Genomic DNA, 20,523 nt, shown 5'->3' with positions numbered 1-20,523 from the left:
ATACCGACAGCTTCCTAAACGGATCTCTCACAAAACGTTTCTTGGGGAAAAAATGTTTTGGTCTCATATGATTTCTTGTACTTACTTTTCCTCTACATTTACTTTTTTTGATTATTTTCAGGGCATATTCTCTACCAGTTGATCTGAGGAAAGAGAAAAGAAAAAACTGTTCAATCCCATTGAATATTTTTCTCAGGCAAGTTTATATTTGTTACTTGAGCACAGTAAGTCTGGGCAGGGATTCTATTCAAGTATTTGTTTGGTCAAGAAATGAAGCTTGGATTTGACTGGAATTGTGAACTTGAATCAAATGTATTGAATATGTGTGCCCAAGAAAAAGGTATTAAGCATGTTTTCAGAAAAATGAAGACATTTTGATGTTTGCAAAACAGTCACTTGATTTTTTTCATTTTATAGTGGTAATTGTTATTTCTTCTGCAGTTTTATGTAAAAATATTATATAGCATTTACAAATCCAAATCCTCTCAAAACCATAAAGTTTTGTTTTCTATTATATATAAAAAAATACAAGCTATGGTAATTACTTACATTTTTCACTTAAAATAAAAAGTCATTTGTTTGCACATCTGTACTTACAAGTTTTATGATAAAAACGTCAGTCTTTGGAATAATGTTTTAAGCATTAGGTAAGTATATGGTACTTAGCAGGTTTAAATACAATGTTTATAGGACAGAATATGAAAGGTTATGGAGACAGTAAGAAATTAAAGAGAATACATTTCCTTTTAAGTGGGGTTTTTTTGAAACCATATGATATTTATCACTGCCCTGTATATACATACATACATTCATTATATTGAATGCTAACACAGAAAAATCAGCTTGTAGACTAGTTAAGAGGATCAATTGCCATTTCTTAATCAAGTTACAGACCCAAAAGATGGCTGTAGGGATGAAACCACAAAGCTCTGTTCACAAGCTCTAGTTTCACTATAAGGTTAAATGCGGAATAGGTAACATAAGAAAAAGCCCTTACCGAAACACTTTCATTTTGTAATAAAAGTCAAAACAGTTTACAAAAGTCTATTACATTGCCCTTAGGTGCATGTTTCATTAAAAAATAAGGAAAAAAATTACCTCTCAAACATATGGGGTGATTTTTTTTCATTCTTCATTTATCAAAACAAAGTTAAACCGATACATTAAATTGATCTATAATAAGTTCAATAGAGAAATGAACATGCCTGAAAGTGTGCAGTCTGTCAAACAGGACATGCAAAGTGAGTCATAAACTGAAAGCACTGCATTAGGAAAATGACTGGGCATTTTCATTGCCATATTTAAACATGGAGAATTCCTCTGGCAATGAGAGACACTATTTTTAGGGAATGGAAGGAGGAGGTAGTGGAAGGAATATTAGAAATTAAGATATCTGGGGTTCAAACTCCGACAAAGTATGCCCTCTTTCAATAGGAGTCTCTTTCAAGCTGTTTGGTTGCCCTAGGAATGCTTCCTTTCTGTCATGAGAAAGGAAATTGATGGTTTTTGTTGGCCATGGGAGACTCCATGTATTCCAACACACTGGGAAACCTGAGCTAGTGAGGAAATGTCAGAATTTGGAAGTATCTGAAAGTTAAAAATGAACACATATAAAAACACCGCAGGACAAATTGCGCATACAATGGAGCAGATATGTAACGAGCAGATGACAACTCTGACTGCTCTTTGTTTTGGTAAAAAGAAAATTAAAGCCAAGATAATGCAAATCCTTTCCCCTAAAAAGCCGCAGAACCGCAGGCTGTCAGCAGCGCTGCAACTTACACATCCGCCAAAAAATATGCATGGCCATGCCACAGACACACAGTGAAATGGGCATATCACCTCTCCCCTATCACTCAATCTAAACAATAAAACGGTGCCACACAAAGTAGGAAACACATTATAGTTGGATAAAAGTCTGGACCCACAGCACTACCACAGGGCACAGAGTTAGACCTCTAGTTCGTAACAGGGCTCTGTGCCACACTCACTGGCTGTTTTAACCTTTTGCAAAGTTTCCATTGCACTGGGGACAAAAATCTATCTTCATTACTTTTATTTGTGCATTAAATATGTACGCACGTGTGTGTGTGTGCACATGCATTCACAGATAGATAGAATGGGATTTAGAAGTCCTCGTGTGACAATTTGGAAGACGGTTTTTGGTTTCTCTTCGGTCTGTTTGTTGTCAGAGGAAAATGCCTGTGAACACATTTGATGCATCAGAGTGGCTGACCAGTGCACACGGGCTGGTCTCCACAGCTCTGGAGAAGAAGTATCCATGTGATCAGTGAAGCTGTGTAACAAGACCCATTCCTACTTGCTTAACACCTCATGGCGCTATTCCTTTGAAGTCTAATGCACACAGGAACTGTATGTCCAAAGAAAGTGGAAAAGTCCTCTCTCCCAAGTATCACCCCATCAATTCTGGCTCTGCAAATGATGGACATATCAGACTTTGAAGTGAGGTGTTTTTTGCTTAGAAAGACTGTGAAGAATGTTTTTGAAGGGGCTTTACATGTACTGGCTTTAATTTACCCTCTTAGCCTTTAATTTCTCCTTCCACACTTGTGATGGCAAGGGCATACTGCTTTAGAAGTGGGAACTAACAGAAATAGTTCTGCTTGAATTTTCAAGATGTCCTGAAGTAGAACTCTGATATAATTCGCATCTATGGAATAGTATAGGTCAGAGACCATAAAAGCATGTATTGGGGAATACCTGAGTAATCACGCTCTTAGAGCACGTATTCATTAGATATGTCATGTTACTGGATACTTCTGGGACCAGTGGGACAGACAAGAGGACAAGAAACAGTTTTCATTTAAGTTCTCAAGGCTATCATAATTAGTATTATATTTAGGTGTGTCAGGACCTATATTTAATTTTATTCATGTCTTTTCTCCGAGCTTGAGAAAGAGTTGCAAAATGCACACCGCCACATTTGAACTGTCTCTCAGCATAACTGGCATTTTCAGCTGAATGACAGTGTATTAAAATCTCAACCTTTTATTTTGGCTTGCAATCTGTTTCAGTCTCTATGCACTTTTCTTTTAGCTTGCATTTTTCTCTTTTCTTAGTTACATGTTTTCACTCATGTTTTTCATCAGTCATGCCCCCTCCATGGGGCTTTACAGTGCTTTCTTGGTTTCATATTATTTTGCTTTGCTTCCTTTAGGTTTCCATATTCCCCAGTTTAGTGTTCGGACGCTGGGGTTTGATCTGAATAGCTATTGCCCTCCAGATGACCAGCTCCACCATGAACTCACTCTGACAGAGCTCTAAAGGCCTCAAAGAGTTTTGGCCAAGTCCCACCAGCACGCTGTCAGCTGATAGAAAATCGGCTCTTCCCCCTTTCCCCAACAGATGTCTTCATGGTCTCCACACTTGCCAGACACTTTCAGATGCAGGGCGGGACCTGTCTTTTTCCAAAGAGACTCTAGTTTAAAACCAGCCAAGCTAATTTATCATCATCTGCCATGAGATCTAATCTTTACTTACTCTCTAGGGTTAATATGACATTCTCACAGGCTAAAGAGCAAAAGTTCTTTCTTTGAGCCCAAAGGTGAGGTTACAGTCTTCTGTAATAGTCTCTATGATCTGGTAATAAGGGATATAAAACTTCACTTGTGAAATTTCATTATCAGACCTTGACATCTCCATTGTTCTTTCTTTTGGACATCTCTAGCTCTGGCAGGATTTTTGCCTTCTCTGCACTGCTGCTGGATATCATGAACAGTCTTACAATCATTTCACATACAGGTGAAGTACCTTCTATCTTTTTTACCCCACGTTCCCCTATTTTTAACAATGCTGCCAAAAGGCACCTGTGGTTCTGTGGGACATTTCTGCTTTTGTTCCCTATTTTTTACACTCTTAATGTTGGGTCGATCCAGTTCAAACCAGGCTCATGACCTGCCTGACCAGATCTAGAAACCGACACCTGAGCTAGTCAACATGGATGCTTTCAGCAACACTGACATTTGAGGTGACTTATGCCTTCTCTAATCTGGAGTAGGTGTCTAAAATCAAAATGGTAAAGGGCACTGAAGAAGTTAGATTTTGAGTGCAGGCTCCTAAAGTTGGATGGAGCTCATATAATGGCATAAAGTGGGCAAGCAGGAGATAGATACCCATTTAATTAAAGATAAACATGGAAGAGGTTACTCCTCAGTGTCAGATGCAGAATAGATGGATCCAGTCAGCCTTTTATGCTGACCACCACCACTGCACTGCACACACAGAACTTCCTGACAACTTTAAAGAATGTCCCTACACATGAAATGTTTCATTGGTCTGATTTAATACAAAGAACTGGTAAAATCACGCATTCTGAAGAAAAACACCATATAAAGCTTACAAAGAATTAAACTCATAGATTGTCTGTTGGACTCTCTTTTTTTCATATGAGAGGGCATTACCTAGTTTTTCTGTCTGGCATTGAGACATTACCTTATTACATATTCTGTATTCTACAAATAAAGACATAGAAAAAGCATGCCATAAATGATTACTTTTACAGTCATAAGCACATCATCCTCCTCACCTTTCTATACACTCCTTCACAATAGCAAAATTTCCATCTCCTATAGTCCTTCCAACTTTATATCGCTCTGCTATCGATGCTGGAACCTGGAAACCTTCCTCCAACACTTCTGAAAGAATCATTAGTACATTTTTATTGTTAGTGAAGGAAACACAGATGTTGCACATAACATGCATTTTAAGTCTATGGTTTAGGAGCCTGGAAACCATTCAGAGTCAGTATCTCACTTACTGTACAGTGAAACCATGCTGCTGACATTGTATATACTCAACAGGTTTCACACAGATACAATAATGAAAAATAAGACTTCTGGGGGCTCAAACATACCACCATTCGAGTGTTACATAGTTTACCATTCCCATTGCAATATGCCCCCAGGACAAAACCAAAATTGTATTTTTTTAATTATGAAAAGGCCCCTGTGATCTGCACAAGCGCAGACCAGCCTCCAAAAAGGGTTGGAACTCCTTGACACAGCATGATTAAATATATGTACCAAAGAAGTCCAACACTCAAGCACTTATTTTATTACATCCTGTAAACTGAGACATCCATAAAACTCCTCATGTGCTAAGTGCTAGTTCTCCCCCTCCCCCAATATTAAATATTTAGTTTTTAAACAAATGTTCTCAATAATACTACCTCACATGCAACCTGGGCACCAGATGTTTTGGTAAAATTGCATTACACAGTGTCTAAGCATAAGAAAAGTTTGTAGTTTCATGTGTTTTAGTGCTCATTCATGTACCATTATTTTTAAATGTATTTGAAATAGTGTGTTACAAATACCTAACATGCCTCTAAAAGCTGACTGTAAACTGCAGCTGATACAAACTACTATATAAATACCGTACCATAAAAGAAATGTCTCTCAGAAATGTGACTTGAATTTACACACTTTAAGGCAGTGCTTTTAACTGTATCTTTATCTGTCCTTTGTTCCAGTTTAGTATGAAATGTGAATGTCATGATACAAGGAGGCTGGGGTTTGCCTGGGTTCACAGGTGGCATGAACAGTTACGGTCAGAGGGAAACATACACATACAACGCATATGTGCGTGTGAGTGAACTGGCAGTATTTGAGCAGGCACTATCCCTTAGCCAGCACCTTAAAGCCTTAGTACAGGGTAAGATTAACCATTTTTGAGTAAAGACCCAGGACTGCAGCATGTTCTTTAGTACCATGACTGATGAGAGAAAAAGTTACTAAAATAATACAGTCAGCACTGTGTCACCTGCAGGGCTGGTATCTCGAGTATGCTGCAACAAAACCACCTCTGAATAGCGATGTCCAGATCAGATCTGATCCAGGGTGAACCTGAGTGGTTTGCTAAGGCTGCCGAGCTTCCTCATGGAGAGTCATCCAGCCCGCAATGCTCCCACCTTCTCCAGCAGGAAGAATGACTCATTTCCTACACAGCTGCTGTTGTCACTACATTGACTGCTTGGAAATGTCAGCCTTCAAATGTTACCTTCTGCAGGTCCATCATTTTCATCCATAGAGCTGCAAACTTTGGTGGATGCTAATGAGGTAGAGGAGCCACTGTGTTGGGAGCTCTGGAAATGGAGAGACACAAATGAAAACAGATGATTTTTAAGGAGCAGGAGTACCTGCAGCATGTTCCTGCTGGACACACGTCCTGGAAAGGATTCAGTGTTCCCTATGTCAAGTATCAATTTACTTTGGCGAAGGGATATGAGGATGCTTGGGAAGAGTCCAGTTTTTCCACGGAAATTGCACTTCTGATATCCTTGCACAGGCAGAGATATCCCTGATCCATCACGTGCAGCAATGCTGTTATGTATGGCCCATCAGTTTCTCCCTATTCCACACACACTTGGCAGGGAAAACTGAGGAGCTGTATGCCCTCTGCAGGCAGGAGATTGTTTTCTCAGCAACACCGTTAACCCAGCAGGCACCAGAAGCACCAACGTCTGTTCTGACTGAATTTGGCTTTGTTACGGGCAGAATTCCTCACTTTTGCAAACCTCCCTCTGGTGAAATCCTCCCCAGTTGTGTTCTAGATGGCAGAAATCATTATGGCAATGTATGGAGAAAATAAAACGTCAGGGTGAATAACGTTTGCTTTTCTTGGAAAAGCATTTGATTAGGTATAGCTCACTTGAGGCATCAGCCTGAACCTCCGTTTTAAATACTCGTACAGCAAGTGTCTACATTTGCCTATACACTTAATGGGGGGAGGACAGTATCTCTGTAGTCCATGGAAGGTGACTCACAGCCACCCAGCTTGGATGCCAGAAGTACAGCAGGCAGGATTTCGCTAGGGAAGCCTTCCAAAGCACCTACCAGTGTCTATCAGTTACGTATGGACTCCAGGCATGTACTGCAGGAAGACTGCTTCATCACCAATCTAGATGGATGAAACTACACAGGCACATGAGGTGGACTGGATTTCACCCAAAATGTTTATGCTGTGCTGTGTAATGATTACACCATCATATCTTCAGGATTCTCCCATCTTCAAAGCAAACTAGAAGCTAGAAATGTAACAGTGGCCCTTTAAACTTACAGCAAAACCCAGCACTTCCTCACGTCTTCATGTTGCAACATGAGTGAGAAGCATTCAGAGGATTTCCAAACTAAAACTTTCTCAGGTTCACACGGTTTGCATACTGAAAGCTTACAAAGTGCTGCAGTGTTTAATTACCCCCTTCAGTCTATATATTACATAAATTGCTGGTGGCACTGCACGTTACTAACACTACCAGTTTCTTATCTGCGTGTGTGAGGTATCTAGATGCCCACAGTCAGGGTGCCAATCCACTTTACAAATTTAATACAGCTCCTTTGGAATGACCTCTCTCCTCTGCCACCGCAGAGCACAGCTGATGGCTGGAGCAAGAGGAACTAACGATGCAGCAGCTGGGATTTTTGCAGAGCATGGAGCCAGGGAGAAGGCTGTCAGCAGAGTTAAAAGCTGGCCAGTATACTGAGTTCATTTGAATAGTCTAACTTTTAATTTCTCCCACAATAGATTAAGGTCAGCAAAGGCTGAACTTGGCCTATTTTTCACAAAATAATCCTGAAAGCTTGCGCACCCCATCTACCAAGAGATTCTTTGCTCTTTTTCTCTTTTAATCAACCACAGCTCATTCTTTTCATCCATCCAAGCATTTTTGCTGAGCTTTGGCCGGAATTAAAAATTGCATTAATCAGTTTTTGGACTACTTTTGCTGCCTCTTGACAACAGAAGTGAGCACTGACCGATTTTGTGCAGCTCGCTAAGATATTGCTGCCCTTGTTTCATGATTAGGATGTGTTTATGTATGTTCTATTCCTGTGCTAAACTCTGTGGGACGTCTCAGTAAAAACTTACCTCTCGTTCATTTTTGAACAAATGAGCAGATGAGGATGAAGGTAACAGGAAAATGCTAGAAGTTCTCATGTCTGGAGAAGTCACTCTTAAAGCCTATTTTTATACACATGTAATGAGAGAACTGTTTCCTTTACACTCCTGCTTGTAAAATAAGCACAAAAACATGTTTTCACTACTCATTCTGCTGTGTCTGTTTGTTTTCCTAGACCAGGATCCAATTTCTTACTTTTTTCCCCACTCCACAGTATTTTCTTAAAGGACTTAAAACTTAAATATGTTTAATATTTGTTACATGCAAAATCAAGAATGAATCTTTACAACATTTAAGGGGTACACCACAAAAAAGTTAGTGCTAGAATTTCAACAGATTATCAAACACATACTTTGTTCAGTTTTTTGCATTTTAAATAGTGAGATTACACTTTTTTAGCCAACGTTAGGCGAAGACTGCTAACTACTCACTGGTGCAGCTTTCTGCTAGCAGTCTGACGGTCTCTTTACGGAGTCTTTAACGTGTTGTTCTCATATGCGAAAATGGGGAGACACAGAAATTGAGACCTAACTCGGTGGCCACATCTTCTCAAAATGGGTGCCTAGAGGTACTCAAATTTCTATTTGGGAACTTAATTTCTCAAGGAACCTTAAGATGAGGTTTAGCTGAGAATGATGACTGCTTCGTCCTTCCAAAATTAGACTCCTTTGAGGGCCCATTCCAGCAAAGTGTTTCAGTAAGTGCTTCACTTTAAATACAAAAAGTCTTAACGGCATTAACACGAATGAAATTAAATTCACTTCTAAATATCTGTCTGATGTATAGCTCCCTAAATATGTATTTAGCCTAGGTTTAGTTAAACTAAAAAAAAAAAAAAAAAGAAAAAAAGAAAAAAAAAAAAAGTGGCCCATAGAAAATTTAAAGGAAATAAAACATCAACATGAGATTATTTTGTTAAGTGTCCCTTTTTCTTTTCTTATTGATACCACATAAGAATGGGAAGACTAAGATGATATCCATAATTGAAGAATTAAAGCGATGCATTAGCAGCATATACTGTACCATAGGTCTGCAAACAAAGCATAGAGCCCCTTCAGTGAGATCTGCGCGCAAAGCACCAGCATGTGAGCAGCAGAGCTCGCCAGTGACAAGGAAGCAGTAGCTAAGAAGACATTTACTAAAAACACATACTGAGATTTTGAAAACTTTAAAATTTTTAAATGACTTGAAAAATATGAAGAAAACACACACTTTTCCTTTGCTGAACACCTCCTATTAAAACAACAGCTTAAAAATAAACCAGGAACTGTACATTTTCATATATTCACCAAGTCTGCTGACGGACCGACCCCCTTTCACAATGAAAGAGACGTTACTAGGTAAACACAACACAAATATTTTCATCTATATTCGGTCCTCTGGAACAACATGCAGGCACTTATTTATTTATCTTTACTTCAGCTAGAAGAACATTCCTTTATTTAGACTTTAATTAGCTCGTTGTTCTCACAAGCTGAAAGCCCTCCGGGTCCAGCAATCCTTGTGGGTCTCGGTGTTCCTTCCAGTTGGCTTGCCAATCGTGAGGCAGTCTGTTGTCTACACTGTTGCTCTCACAGCTGTGGACCCCATCAGGGATATTGCAGATGGGGACGGGGGGAAAACAAACTCTAAGCAAGAGTATAATCTCTTCAACACACAGACCTTAATGCAATTAGCTGTTTTAATTTTAAGAGATGCCGAGGTGCTTGAAATGTCATCACTTTTACATGGATTTAAAGGAGTCCAGTTGCACAGGTTGCCAGCACATGGCCATTTTTATGGCACACCTCCATAAAAGTGATGGCATAAAAAAAATCAGGTCTTTGGTGTAAGGATTTCAGATCCTATTCAGGTCTATATAACAGATGGCCAGCACACCACACATCTCACTGATGTGAATGGAAACATTAGCACTATAGTGTTTCATCTGCGTCTCACTGGGAGATTTATTTAGCAACTGTTTTGTAAATAATTTGTATGTCAGTGGAAATTGTGTTAAATCCATGAAAAAAATAAATATTACTGTAATTTCTCTCTCCTCATACTCACCTTTGTCCTAAATTATTTTCAAAATTCCACTCCAACTAAACAGCAGGAATTATTCTTGTGGACTACCAGTATCAGCAGTTACGAGAAGAAACTTAAACAAGTACGACTAGGAAGTTTGTTAATGCAATTCAGATTCCTGAATCTTAAACCCCAAACACTGCATTATACTTTCCAAACCTCTCAAAACCTTTATTAGCGCACATGGAGTCTACAAAGTCTCTCAACAATAGATTCCTTTGTATTTTCCTAGCATGAAGGAAGCATCTGGATGAAATGTGAGTAACAGAAATGCACACAGGTGTAACACTGAGTTTGGATCTCATGCAGAGTTCTGCTCTTTTAGAAACAGGCTTAATGAAGTAAAAAGTAAAATTAGTAAAGTGTAAATTCAGGAAGGAGGTGCAGAATAAGGGAATTATTAATGCCTTCAACTGATGTCTCCTAAGATTTTCCCTATTCTGAAGAATTCTATGGAATTTAAAAAACATACAAAACCTATGTGTGTCAGTAATATGTGTAAGATAAGTTCAATTCAGCAAAGATGAAAAGCATGAAAGCCAAAACTAAACAGTTAAGCAACCATGCTCACCTCTTCTGGAGCCCATACTAGTGTTCAGTCTGTTTATAAATAACCTTTGCAAGGTAACCATCATGAATTCCTGACATAGTCAATTACAATCATGAATTCCTGACATAGTCAATTCCTTACCCTCAAGATCATCACAGTTAATGGTAAAATAAAGACAACAGTCCAGTGCAGGTTCGCTTTGAAGGACTTTGAAGGGCTCAAAAAATTCCTCTAACATGTAGCAGTCCAGAGCAAGAAACTGAGTTAATACAACAAAATGGTACATCTCCAGAGAACAAAAGGGAAAGCAGAGGACAGCTGGTTTAAAACAGTAAAATAATATATCTTGATGCAACTTTTAAGAAAACAAACTATTTTTTTATTATTCAATTTAGAGCGAAGAAAGGGTTGCACTGAAACTCCCTCTCTAAGCTCTATGCAGTGAAAAATGTTTTTTTTTCTTTTCTTTTGTTTAATGGTTTACAATTTTTGGCCCAGCCAGCTGAGATGGGGGAAAAAGTTTTCATGTAAACAGTACAGAGATGGTAAAAAAATTACTTCATGGAGAAACATCAAATCCACAATATTCATGCTGAAAGAATGGAAGCCAACGGAATTCAATGTATAGAAAAAGAAATTATGCAATTGTTTTCTTTTCAAATTCAACACTACACTAAACTGACAGAGATCCAAATTTATTTATAAACTGCTTTATCTGGAAAGGAATGACAAAAAACATATGCAAACCTGCTCTACTACTTATCCACCATTCTGTGTCCTGCCCTATCTAGTTAGATACTTGAGAGGCCCTACATAGGGAAATTATTTTTTTCTTTTTCTTTTATGCAATTCAGGATTTACACAGTTTGGAGAAGAGTTAAATTCGAATGACACAAGCAACAATCTGCTGTGTGTCATTCAGGAACTTGTGTTGGTTTTCTTCTTTGAGGGATAGAGGGACAAATGAGGGAGTTTGCAAGGAAATGGAGCTGACAGACTGAAAGTTAAATTTTCAAGCTGAAGCACTTTGTTTTATTAGGATCCTCTTATTAAGCTGCAGCATCAACTCCTTTATACTCATTTGATTTGTGTAACAAAGCAATTCTGAAAGACCAATACAGTTTCCTATATGGTATTTAACAGTAAACTTAAATCCAACCTCCCCTAGCTCCTAACAGCTGCTTCCAAAGCTGAGCCATAATTCAGACTGTAGGGTCACTCAGTCTTTGGCATTCTCCAGAAAAGATTGATGATCTAAAAAAAAAAAGTATCAGATTCATGGTATAGGAAGCTGACCTGTCATTACTGTATCCATACTGTGGTTAACATAAAAAGTTACATATGCAGTGATGCAATGTGAAGGTTTCCTCTTTCCTTTTCTAAAGTTATACACAGTTAAAAGTTTCCACTCAACTACAGAACAAAAATTGAAAGGCCATCAAAGGAGGTTCTTATTTCTTCCACCTAATTAAGGACACAGCACAATCACCACTTCTATTTTGAATCTATTTGAGTTGCATTTTAAAAGCTTTCCTGGCATTCTTAACTGTTACTTGTAGGGACAGAAACCTCAATTATTTTGTTTCTATTCTTCGTCATTTCTACAGTACTGTTTCCTTCCTATGTCTGTACAACTTTTTTTAGGCAGACCTATTTACCAGCAGCCAAGATGGTTTCAAAACTAAAACTTTTATCAGGACCATAGATCTCTCTAGGAGAGTGTCTGAACATCAGCTGAAGCATCAGACTGGCAGATGACATGTCAGAAACTGTAACATCTCTCTTTCAACGCCCCCACCAAACAAAAAATAAAACTAGGCTATAGATATGTATTTTTAAAGAGCGGAAAGATATATCAAGAAAACAAGGTACTTATTTTAAAACTCTGTGGGTACGTTTCAGTACTCTCAGATTTTCACAGGCATATTTTCCTAATACTTTTCTTAAGAGGAGTGTTGCTATAGCTGAGTTGTCAGCAGGGAGCTGTACTTTGCTTTGGATCGTCTACTAATTTCTCACTTCATACGTCAAATCTACCCCATTGCGTGCACACAAACTTACCCATAAGCAATTCAAGGCAGGTATATTTACTGTCTCCAAAAGACCTGTTAGAAACCAAATTCTTCCTTGAAGGATCTTCAGTATGCACACACTAGAGCCCACAGTTTATTATTTAAAAAGACACTGAATGTATCTAAAATCTAAAGGAACCCATTAGGGTGCATGGATCCCATATGATTATACTAAATGAACTGTTAGATGGACAATGCTGGTCCAAAATGAACAAGCAATACCAACTGCAAGTATTTTTTTAAAGCTGTTAATCATGTTTCCAAAATAAACTCACTGAACAGTGCGTATTTTTTAAATATATTTATTACATCGCTTACAATAATCTACAGTAATGTTAAATCTAGAGAAACAACAAATTGCAACAGGATGACATGGTCAAATATGAAACACAAGTACAACACAGTATGATGAAACAATGGCACAAAAATGAAGGTGATTTTCTTCAGCTGATTATATGAAATAAAACATTCATCAGCATTATTTTTTTTGCAAGTTTTACATTTTTTTGTTGATAAATCAACAGCTTTCTTTTTGGTTTCCTGCATCACATTAATACAAAAATGGTATATTTTAAAAAGCAAATATCCAAGCACTTTTCTTCAAAAAAAATAATTGTATGCATAACTTCGTAAAATCTTAAACTTATGTTGTAAATGTGCCAATATTTACAATATCATAGTGCAACTAACAAAATGAAGAGGCCTTAGCACAAACATTGTTAGCTCCTCTTTCACTAGAGTCCAAATTCCAAAACACTGTATTGCAGGGCAAACCACAAACTAATTACCTCATATAACATCAGAGAACAAGTACAGGCTGAATACAGTACAGCTTTTTTTCAAACTTCACTGCTGAGGGTTAATTTAAGCAAATTTGAATATAAGCAACATGCGCAAATACAGACACTAAAACGCATACAATTATGTATGTGTGCACCGCGTGTGTTTTTAACCCTTCGCTAATGTGTGCATACACAACACATGTATCTACATACCCATTGCCGTCCACGGGGAGTTAGGGCGCTCAGCCAGTCTGAGACCAGGTGCATGGTGAAAAAGGCAAACCCGAGCCAGCTGAAAGGTGTTAACGACAGCAAACACGGCTCAGAATAGCCTCTGCTCTGCTCTGCAAGCCCTGCTTTCTGAACCGAGGGATTTCCTGGGGGCCAGCACCCCCATTTCCAAGGAGTGTGACAACCACTTGCTTCCTTTGCTCTGTATGTAAAGCTACTGCTGGCTGCGTGACATAAGGTTATTTTTCTATTCATCACTCATGGTTACAAGTTCTCATCCTGTCACTAACAGGTAAACTGAAAGTGAATATTAAATAAAGAACAATCTTGTATTCTGTTGAATACCATTAATTGGATACAAGAAAAAGCACAGACAACATTAATCTAAATATTCATCAAGTGTTGAGGTAATTTAGCACCATAAAGATTTTCTGTTTGTTCATTCCTCTACTATTTTTAACAAAACAGTACACTTGGGTTGATCAGAGGTTGTTTTCTATATTCTATATTACTGTTAATTCATTTTAACAGTTAGAGTTGTAGGACATCTTTTGTAACATACTGTGCTATATAAAGTTCACATCACAGTATGAAACTGTAAAAGCAAAAATGACTATTTATTTAAATTGCTACGGCACACAATCTCAACCCAGGTGTTCTTCAAGGCTGTCTAACATTATGGTATCCTTTCTTATAATATACGTTTATAGCCACAATATTAGTGCCCCAGAATTTTCATTTTACAGCCATATATGCCCTGTGAAAATGGGTTAAAGAGAAAAATAACTGAATATAATGTGCTGTTGCTGAATTATATTTTACAAATTAAAAAGCAATTTTTGCAGTGGATAATGAATGTTAAAGATTTTACTGATTTCAACAAAGAAACAGTGACGTTCAAGAGGAGACACAGGTCTGAATGTGTCAAAATAATACCATTTCAAATTTATGATTAATGTTTTGTCTGTGTATATGTATCTGGGTATAAGGTCCTATCCTTCCCACCTTGCAGTCAATCATGGTTTTGCCACTAAGTTCAAACTGAGCAGAACTTAGCCCTTGTTTGTACATGAGATCTCTTAAAACTGTACAGACTTCCTCGGGGGAGCTGCGCAGCAAGTACAGGTTAGTGCAGCTCCACTGCCTTTAACAGAGCTGTAGCAAATCCCACCAGATGAGCATCCTCCCATAAAGACATTTTCCCCACATATCTGTTTAAAGCCACAAACGTGTCATAACTGTGCATCGGTTTCAAAGCCATTAATCTATGTATGTGTGTGTATGTGCATATAAATATAAACATACACATTCTGTGCTTCACATGTGAACTGTTTGTTGCGTAAAAGAAGAAGAAAAGAGATTAAAAAAACCCCACAAAGTTGCAGAAAGCATTAGGGAAATAATCACAAGGATTCATAAAGTTCAAAGGGAAGCAAAGCATTCACAATCTATACAAGACTCTTTAGCTACATCATAATCACCTTAGAGTAGGCACAAATAATGCAGCATACAGAGAACTATAAGAGGTTCAAACACTATAAAGTTGCTTAAGCTATTCTGTTATTTAATGAAGTCGATGAAATCTAGGGACAAACTAAAACCTGTGCTGTTGCAAGCAGAACTGCAGCATCAAGAAACACAATTTCAGTTTCACCCATAAACTGAAACCTTCTGGTCTTGCTTAAAAGAAACATTTCATTCTGCTCATGTATAATGGGAATTACATTCCACACAAAAGGGATCTCAAAGTCTATAAACAGTGTACCTTTTCAATCTCTAAGGGACTTTCATTCCTTAAATGAAATATTAATGATACATATTGCCCCTGAATAGCCCCTTAATACAAGTCATATGTTGAAATGATTAAATGTTATGGACTAGCATATTCTTTGAAACAGTCTTGATGGAGAACTCGCTATGATAACAATTACTGATATAAGGTCCATTTTTCTTTTCCACAACTAAGCAAAGCCGTGGGATTCAGGTTTGCTGGCAATCTGCGTTCCCTGCGCAGAACAAACATTCTTAATGAACTGCTTTAAACAGCAATAGCCTACATGGGACAGGGGAGGAAAAATAATATTCCTGTAATTTCTTTTCTTTACAGGAAAAAACAATTTTCAAAACGACAGTATCAGTCTGGCGGAGTTGTCTGAATTTTTGGAAACTAATCCCAATGCACCTTTACATAATATGCATTTCTTGGGATTAAGTAATGATATTTTGCAAAGACATTCCTTCATAACAGGCAAAAATGCAAGTAAATTCACAGCTGCAAACTTTTTCAGTAGAACAGGACAGCTTTAGGATCGGGGTGCGGTGGGGGACACAGGGACTGTTCCTGTTGCTGGGAACAGTTTTAGATCTGAAGTCTGAAGCAGGAATGGAAAAACATGCATCTCAAAAGGAAACGACCTAACTGCTTCAACAAACCTGCCAGATCAATGACTTTCTCTCCAGGTGATACTGGAACCAAGTATTGAAAACAGAGAAGGTAAGTTTTGTATTCTGCTGCCCTTTTACTTCTTTTTGAAAATATCCTCCATAAAGAAAATGATTACTCGTACAGTGGAGCCACATCACATGCCAACATTTTCCAGCTGCCAAATTTTATTGTGAACAAATCAGTGTAAAGGAATTATTTCACTACGTTTAAAAGTTGGCATGTGGCAGCTAAAATTTTCTGCTATTAAGTAAATTTCCCTGATTGCAAAATATATTAAATCATCACTACGTAGCTCAAAAATATAATCTCTATGGATTTTTGTTGAGGACCAGAATCACACTTATTTCTAATTCTTAAATCATTATTATTTGAGATACTGAAAGGAAAGGTAAAAGTCAGTAAAAACGTGATCACTACACTATCAGCTTAAATACAACAGATAAATTTTAAAGCAATATGCAACATACGATGGGAAATATTGCTGTTATGTAAATTAGACTAAGAGTCTCACAATAAAGCAGCAGAAAACAAATAAAATTAGTAGATATTTGTTAAGCAACTGGTTATAATGCATGACCTACTTTAACACTAAAGGAGTTTTGCATATTCATGCTGTACAAAATGACCATCTCTAGAAATTACGCAAACAGAGAAATTAGGTCAATAGAGGGATGATTTACAGTACTGCCATTTCTGTAGGCTTTCATTTTAAAATGCATAAGATGTCTTATCACAGCAAATAAAAAATGATGTTCCTGTCCTTAACAGAAGTGAAAATAATCACTAGTTTCTCAGGCAAAAATTTTTTTTTCCCAAAAGGTCTCATCACGTGTGTCAGATGACGCTGCTAGCCAGCAGGTCCCCATATTTTCTCATTTAGAAATCTGTCTGTATTTACTTGCAACACAGAGATGATCAGTATTAACAGCCCTTGCCAGGTAAAACATTCATGTTGCCTGTGAACACCCTTCTGTTTACAGTCATCAAATGGTAATGCAGAGAAGAGAACTTGAACACTGCTTTGAAAGCATTTACTTTCTGTCCAGTGCCCACATGGGATTTCTTCATCCTCTTTTCATTTAGATAAAAAGACTAAAATTAGAGTGTTCCAAATGTGCGTGTCAGGATCAGACAGTGTGGTGCAAGCAATTTAATATGGCAGGATTTTTCTTTTCTGCATTTTACCTATTCATTGGTAAAAGCAAAGTATTCATTAACTGTTCATACCCAAATGAATATACGTATGGTAAAAACAGAACATATAATCAGTACCTTAGATGATAAAAAGAGCACTATTCATAGATGTGCCCGCTATGGATTTGTGCGTTATATTCACCTTATTCAATCTTTGTTCCTTAAAGCGTGCACAATGCTGTTTTGTACCTGATGGACATATTCAATGGCTCATTCATTAAAAATTCTTGCATTAAAATGCAGTGGTAAAGCCAAAAATACCCCCACACGCTAGAATTAATTTGGCCCCGTGTTTTTAATATTAAATATGCAAAACTCTTTTGTGCGATTCACTATTACTGTAAATTAGCAGCTATTCTCTTTAAAAATGTTAAACCTTCACCAAATCACAAACCATAAACATTGTTCCATTTTCTCTTTTACACTGAGTCTCCTACTGAATCCATATCATCCGAAGAGAGTGGGCGATACAGGTCCTGTAAGATGAAGTGCAGTATACATTTGTTTATTGTGTTTGATTTGTTGCACTGCAACTGTCATATTCTTTCTGTTACTGTGGACCAGAAGATATTGTTTAACATAAAATAAACATATTCTATACACTCAGATTTTTGGCTCAATGTCATAAAATTATTTTTTAATCAACAAATAGACGGTTAGTAAACAAAGCTGGAGTTTCAAAGTACCACATATTCTAAGAGGAAATTATTCTTTTATTGGATTCTTTCCTATTAAACACTATTAAAACAACGTCCGTCTGTTCTGGAGGGTCTCCTATTTGTTTGGAAACTTGGCAATATGAACTTAATAGTAAAGGGAATACATTTCCCTTTTTGCTGTTTTGCAAACAGCAGTAGGAAAGTGCTTACCTTGTATATGGTAATCAAAAACTTGCCACCCATGGGTGATATAGCATGGATCCAGCCACACTTGAGCCCCAGAATGCTGACAGAATATTGCCATTATCTATATTGTACTGACAATGGTATCTCATTTCCACAGGTTTTCCTGTGTCTGTGTGGATGTGTAAAAAGGCAGCATGTAAAATCCCCCGTCGCTGGCTCTTTCTGACGGTAGCCAAGCAACCAGCTCATGGCAGCAGAGGGAGAGTCTGAGTGTACGATCCACTTTGTTTTTTTCAACACCCACTCTGAGCATCCTCTGATGGATCAGATGATCGTCAAATGCCAGAGGTGTTAGGTGATGATACACTGCCCTACCCTACCTACAAAGCACAAAAATACTAGCCAAGATACCCCATAGCACTAGATGAAAAAGAAAGTTCAGCAAAGAGAAGCAGTAGAGGACAGAGCACTATCTTTTTAAGATGAATTAAACATAACTGATGGTTTAGAGGGGTGCTGAGTAGGCAGGTGCCCAGCACACATCATAGCCAAGCTCTGATAACTTTAAGGTGTTTTGGGGGCTCCTTTAAGTAAAAAGCATATTTAAAAAATACAACAGAACAAGTATAAGACAAATTACAAGACCACATGAGAATGGGAAGGCTGAGCTTTAGGGCTGATCTTTGGAGATTTTTGGGGTTTTTTTTGTTGTTTTTTTTTTAGCCACAGAGAGATAACTGAGGTGGGAAAAAAAAAAAAAAAGAAAAAGTAAAGGCTATACTATAAAACAAGGACTACCTAACATGAATGCTTTACAAATTTCAAATTTACAAGGGTCTTACTAATCTATGCAGGTTTATGTTTTACTTGCAGGCATGATATAAAGGGGATTTAAGTTGCTTAAAGGGGTTTTTGATTACCTAGAATGCTTTTTCTGCACGTATTCTGCCAATGGACATGTGTACATACAGTAGCAGACATGTTAGACTGGCAGAGTGAAAATCAGGTCTTAAATACATTTATATTGTGAACAATCTAGACAAAAGAAGAATTTTAAACAGACAAGACCATCTCATTCTGAATACCAACTAGTCAGTTAATTATTAAAATTTCTTTTGAGCATATACACTTTGGGAATTTCTAATACACAGCACAGAAAAAAAATAATCTTTTGATTTGCTAGAGAAGGTAACACCCCAAACTTTTGAATAGTATCTTCCAGGTCACTGTTCACTCCCCTGAATATAAAAATATAAGCATTCAGAACTTACAAAGATGATACTTGTAAGAACTGACTTTCAATACTTAGGGAATATTTTTGCATTAATTTCAATAATGTTATGGTTGTTTTAAAGCAAAATCACGCACAAGATTTCAGGATCATTTTCTCTGCTTTGTCATATACTTCTAAATACTTCAAACTTTTTTTAAGTTTTCCTTTCTGCAAGAATTTTCCTTGCCTATAATTAGCCAGAGAGCTGTATTTCTGAAAAGATATGAGGAGAATCTATTTTTTATTTTGCATAGATTAATAAAAAGACAAAACTTGCTGAATTAATAAGATTTCTTGGCCACATACAAGTCAAAAATTCCTTATATACATAGAATTAAACTCTTTTGTCTGATTAGTCAAGAGGTACCTTAAATCTAATTTTTTATTCTTCTATAGATTGTAGTCTCTAGGGAAGTAAGAAACACATTTAAAATAATGGCAAGCAACAGAAAACCAGGTATAAAGTATAGAATGTGTACACCTTAATTGAAGCAATGGCTCTGATTACAAGACAGTGGGAAATAAGCTCATAAACTATTATAAAGGCTAGCTAAATAAAATGTTGAGGTTGCTATTATGTATATTTATTATTGTGATTGCCATGACACCTTTTCTGGGTCTGCATCATTAACTGTACTCTATTGTGGTAGAGCTATATGCATGTGCAACACAATAACTCTCTACTTCAGCTGTTATAAACCTGAATTTCTGATGTTTTAATCCTCTGTGGAAATACACAATAAGTACATAACAATTTAAAACCAAGAATATTAACTTCCTATTTAAGAATAAATACAAAGAAAGAATTAAACTAGGTGAAAGCATAACTATAGTACACAGCCTGCAAGTTAAAGTAGTCAGAAGCTGATAATTCAATGATAGTTGGCTCAGATAGCTGATAAATTGTTCCTAGTTCACTTTCAAGTCCATGTAGTACACCCATGAAATTTATCTTTCAAATTGCACTTTCCTCAAATATAGATTGAATTTCACCCACGATTATAAAAATATGACTTTCACTGATTTCTGAATTTCTGGAAACAACTCAGCCACATACATATACAAGTTAGAAAGGGTAAAACTTTTATCTTTTGATGTTCTGGCTTTTGAGAATACAAAAGTTTGTCTGTAGGGTTATAAGAATATGG

The 20,523-nt window shown here is 37.2% G+C and overlaps 1 protein-coding gene across 4 annotated transcripts in view; it reads right to left on the bottom strand.

The window, feature by feature from the left end:
- The window catches only part of DCLK1 (doublecortin like kinase 1), a 262,095-nt gene that overhangs the window by 46,787 nt on the left and 194,785 nt on the right, over positions 1-20,523 (bottom strand). For 3 of the 4 annotated variants that reach the window (XM_040583371.1, XM_040583370.1, XM_040583373.1), the window contains 3 exons: positions 6,019-6,103; positions 4,547-4,655; positions 86-143 (listed from right to left, as the gene is read on the bottom strand). In XM_040583371.1, coding sequence (XP_040439305.1) covers positions 86-143; positions 4,547-4,655; positions 6,019-6,103 — 252 coding nt within the window. Of the gene's footprint in view, positions 1-85; positions 144-4,546; positions 4,656-6,018; positions 6,104-12,890; positions 17,734-20,523 lie in introns of those variants that run through there. The other variant, XM_040583374.1, reaches the window with a different exon arrangement.

Source organism: Falco naumanni, chromosome 2, assembly GCF_017639655.2.
Source record: "Falco naumanni isolate bFalNau1 chromosome 2, bFalNau1.pat, whole genome shotgun sequence".
Taxonomy (NCBI): domain Eukaryota; kingdom Metazoa; phylum Chordata; class Aves; order Falconiformes; family Falconidae; genus Falco; species Falco naumanni.
This window is presented reverse-complemented; position numbering and strand designations above follow the sequence as displayed.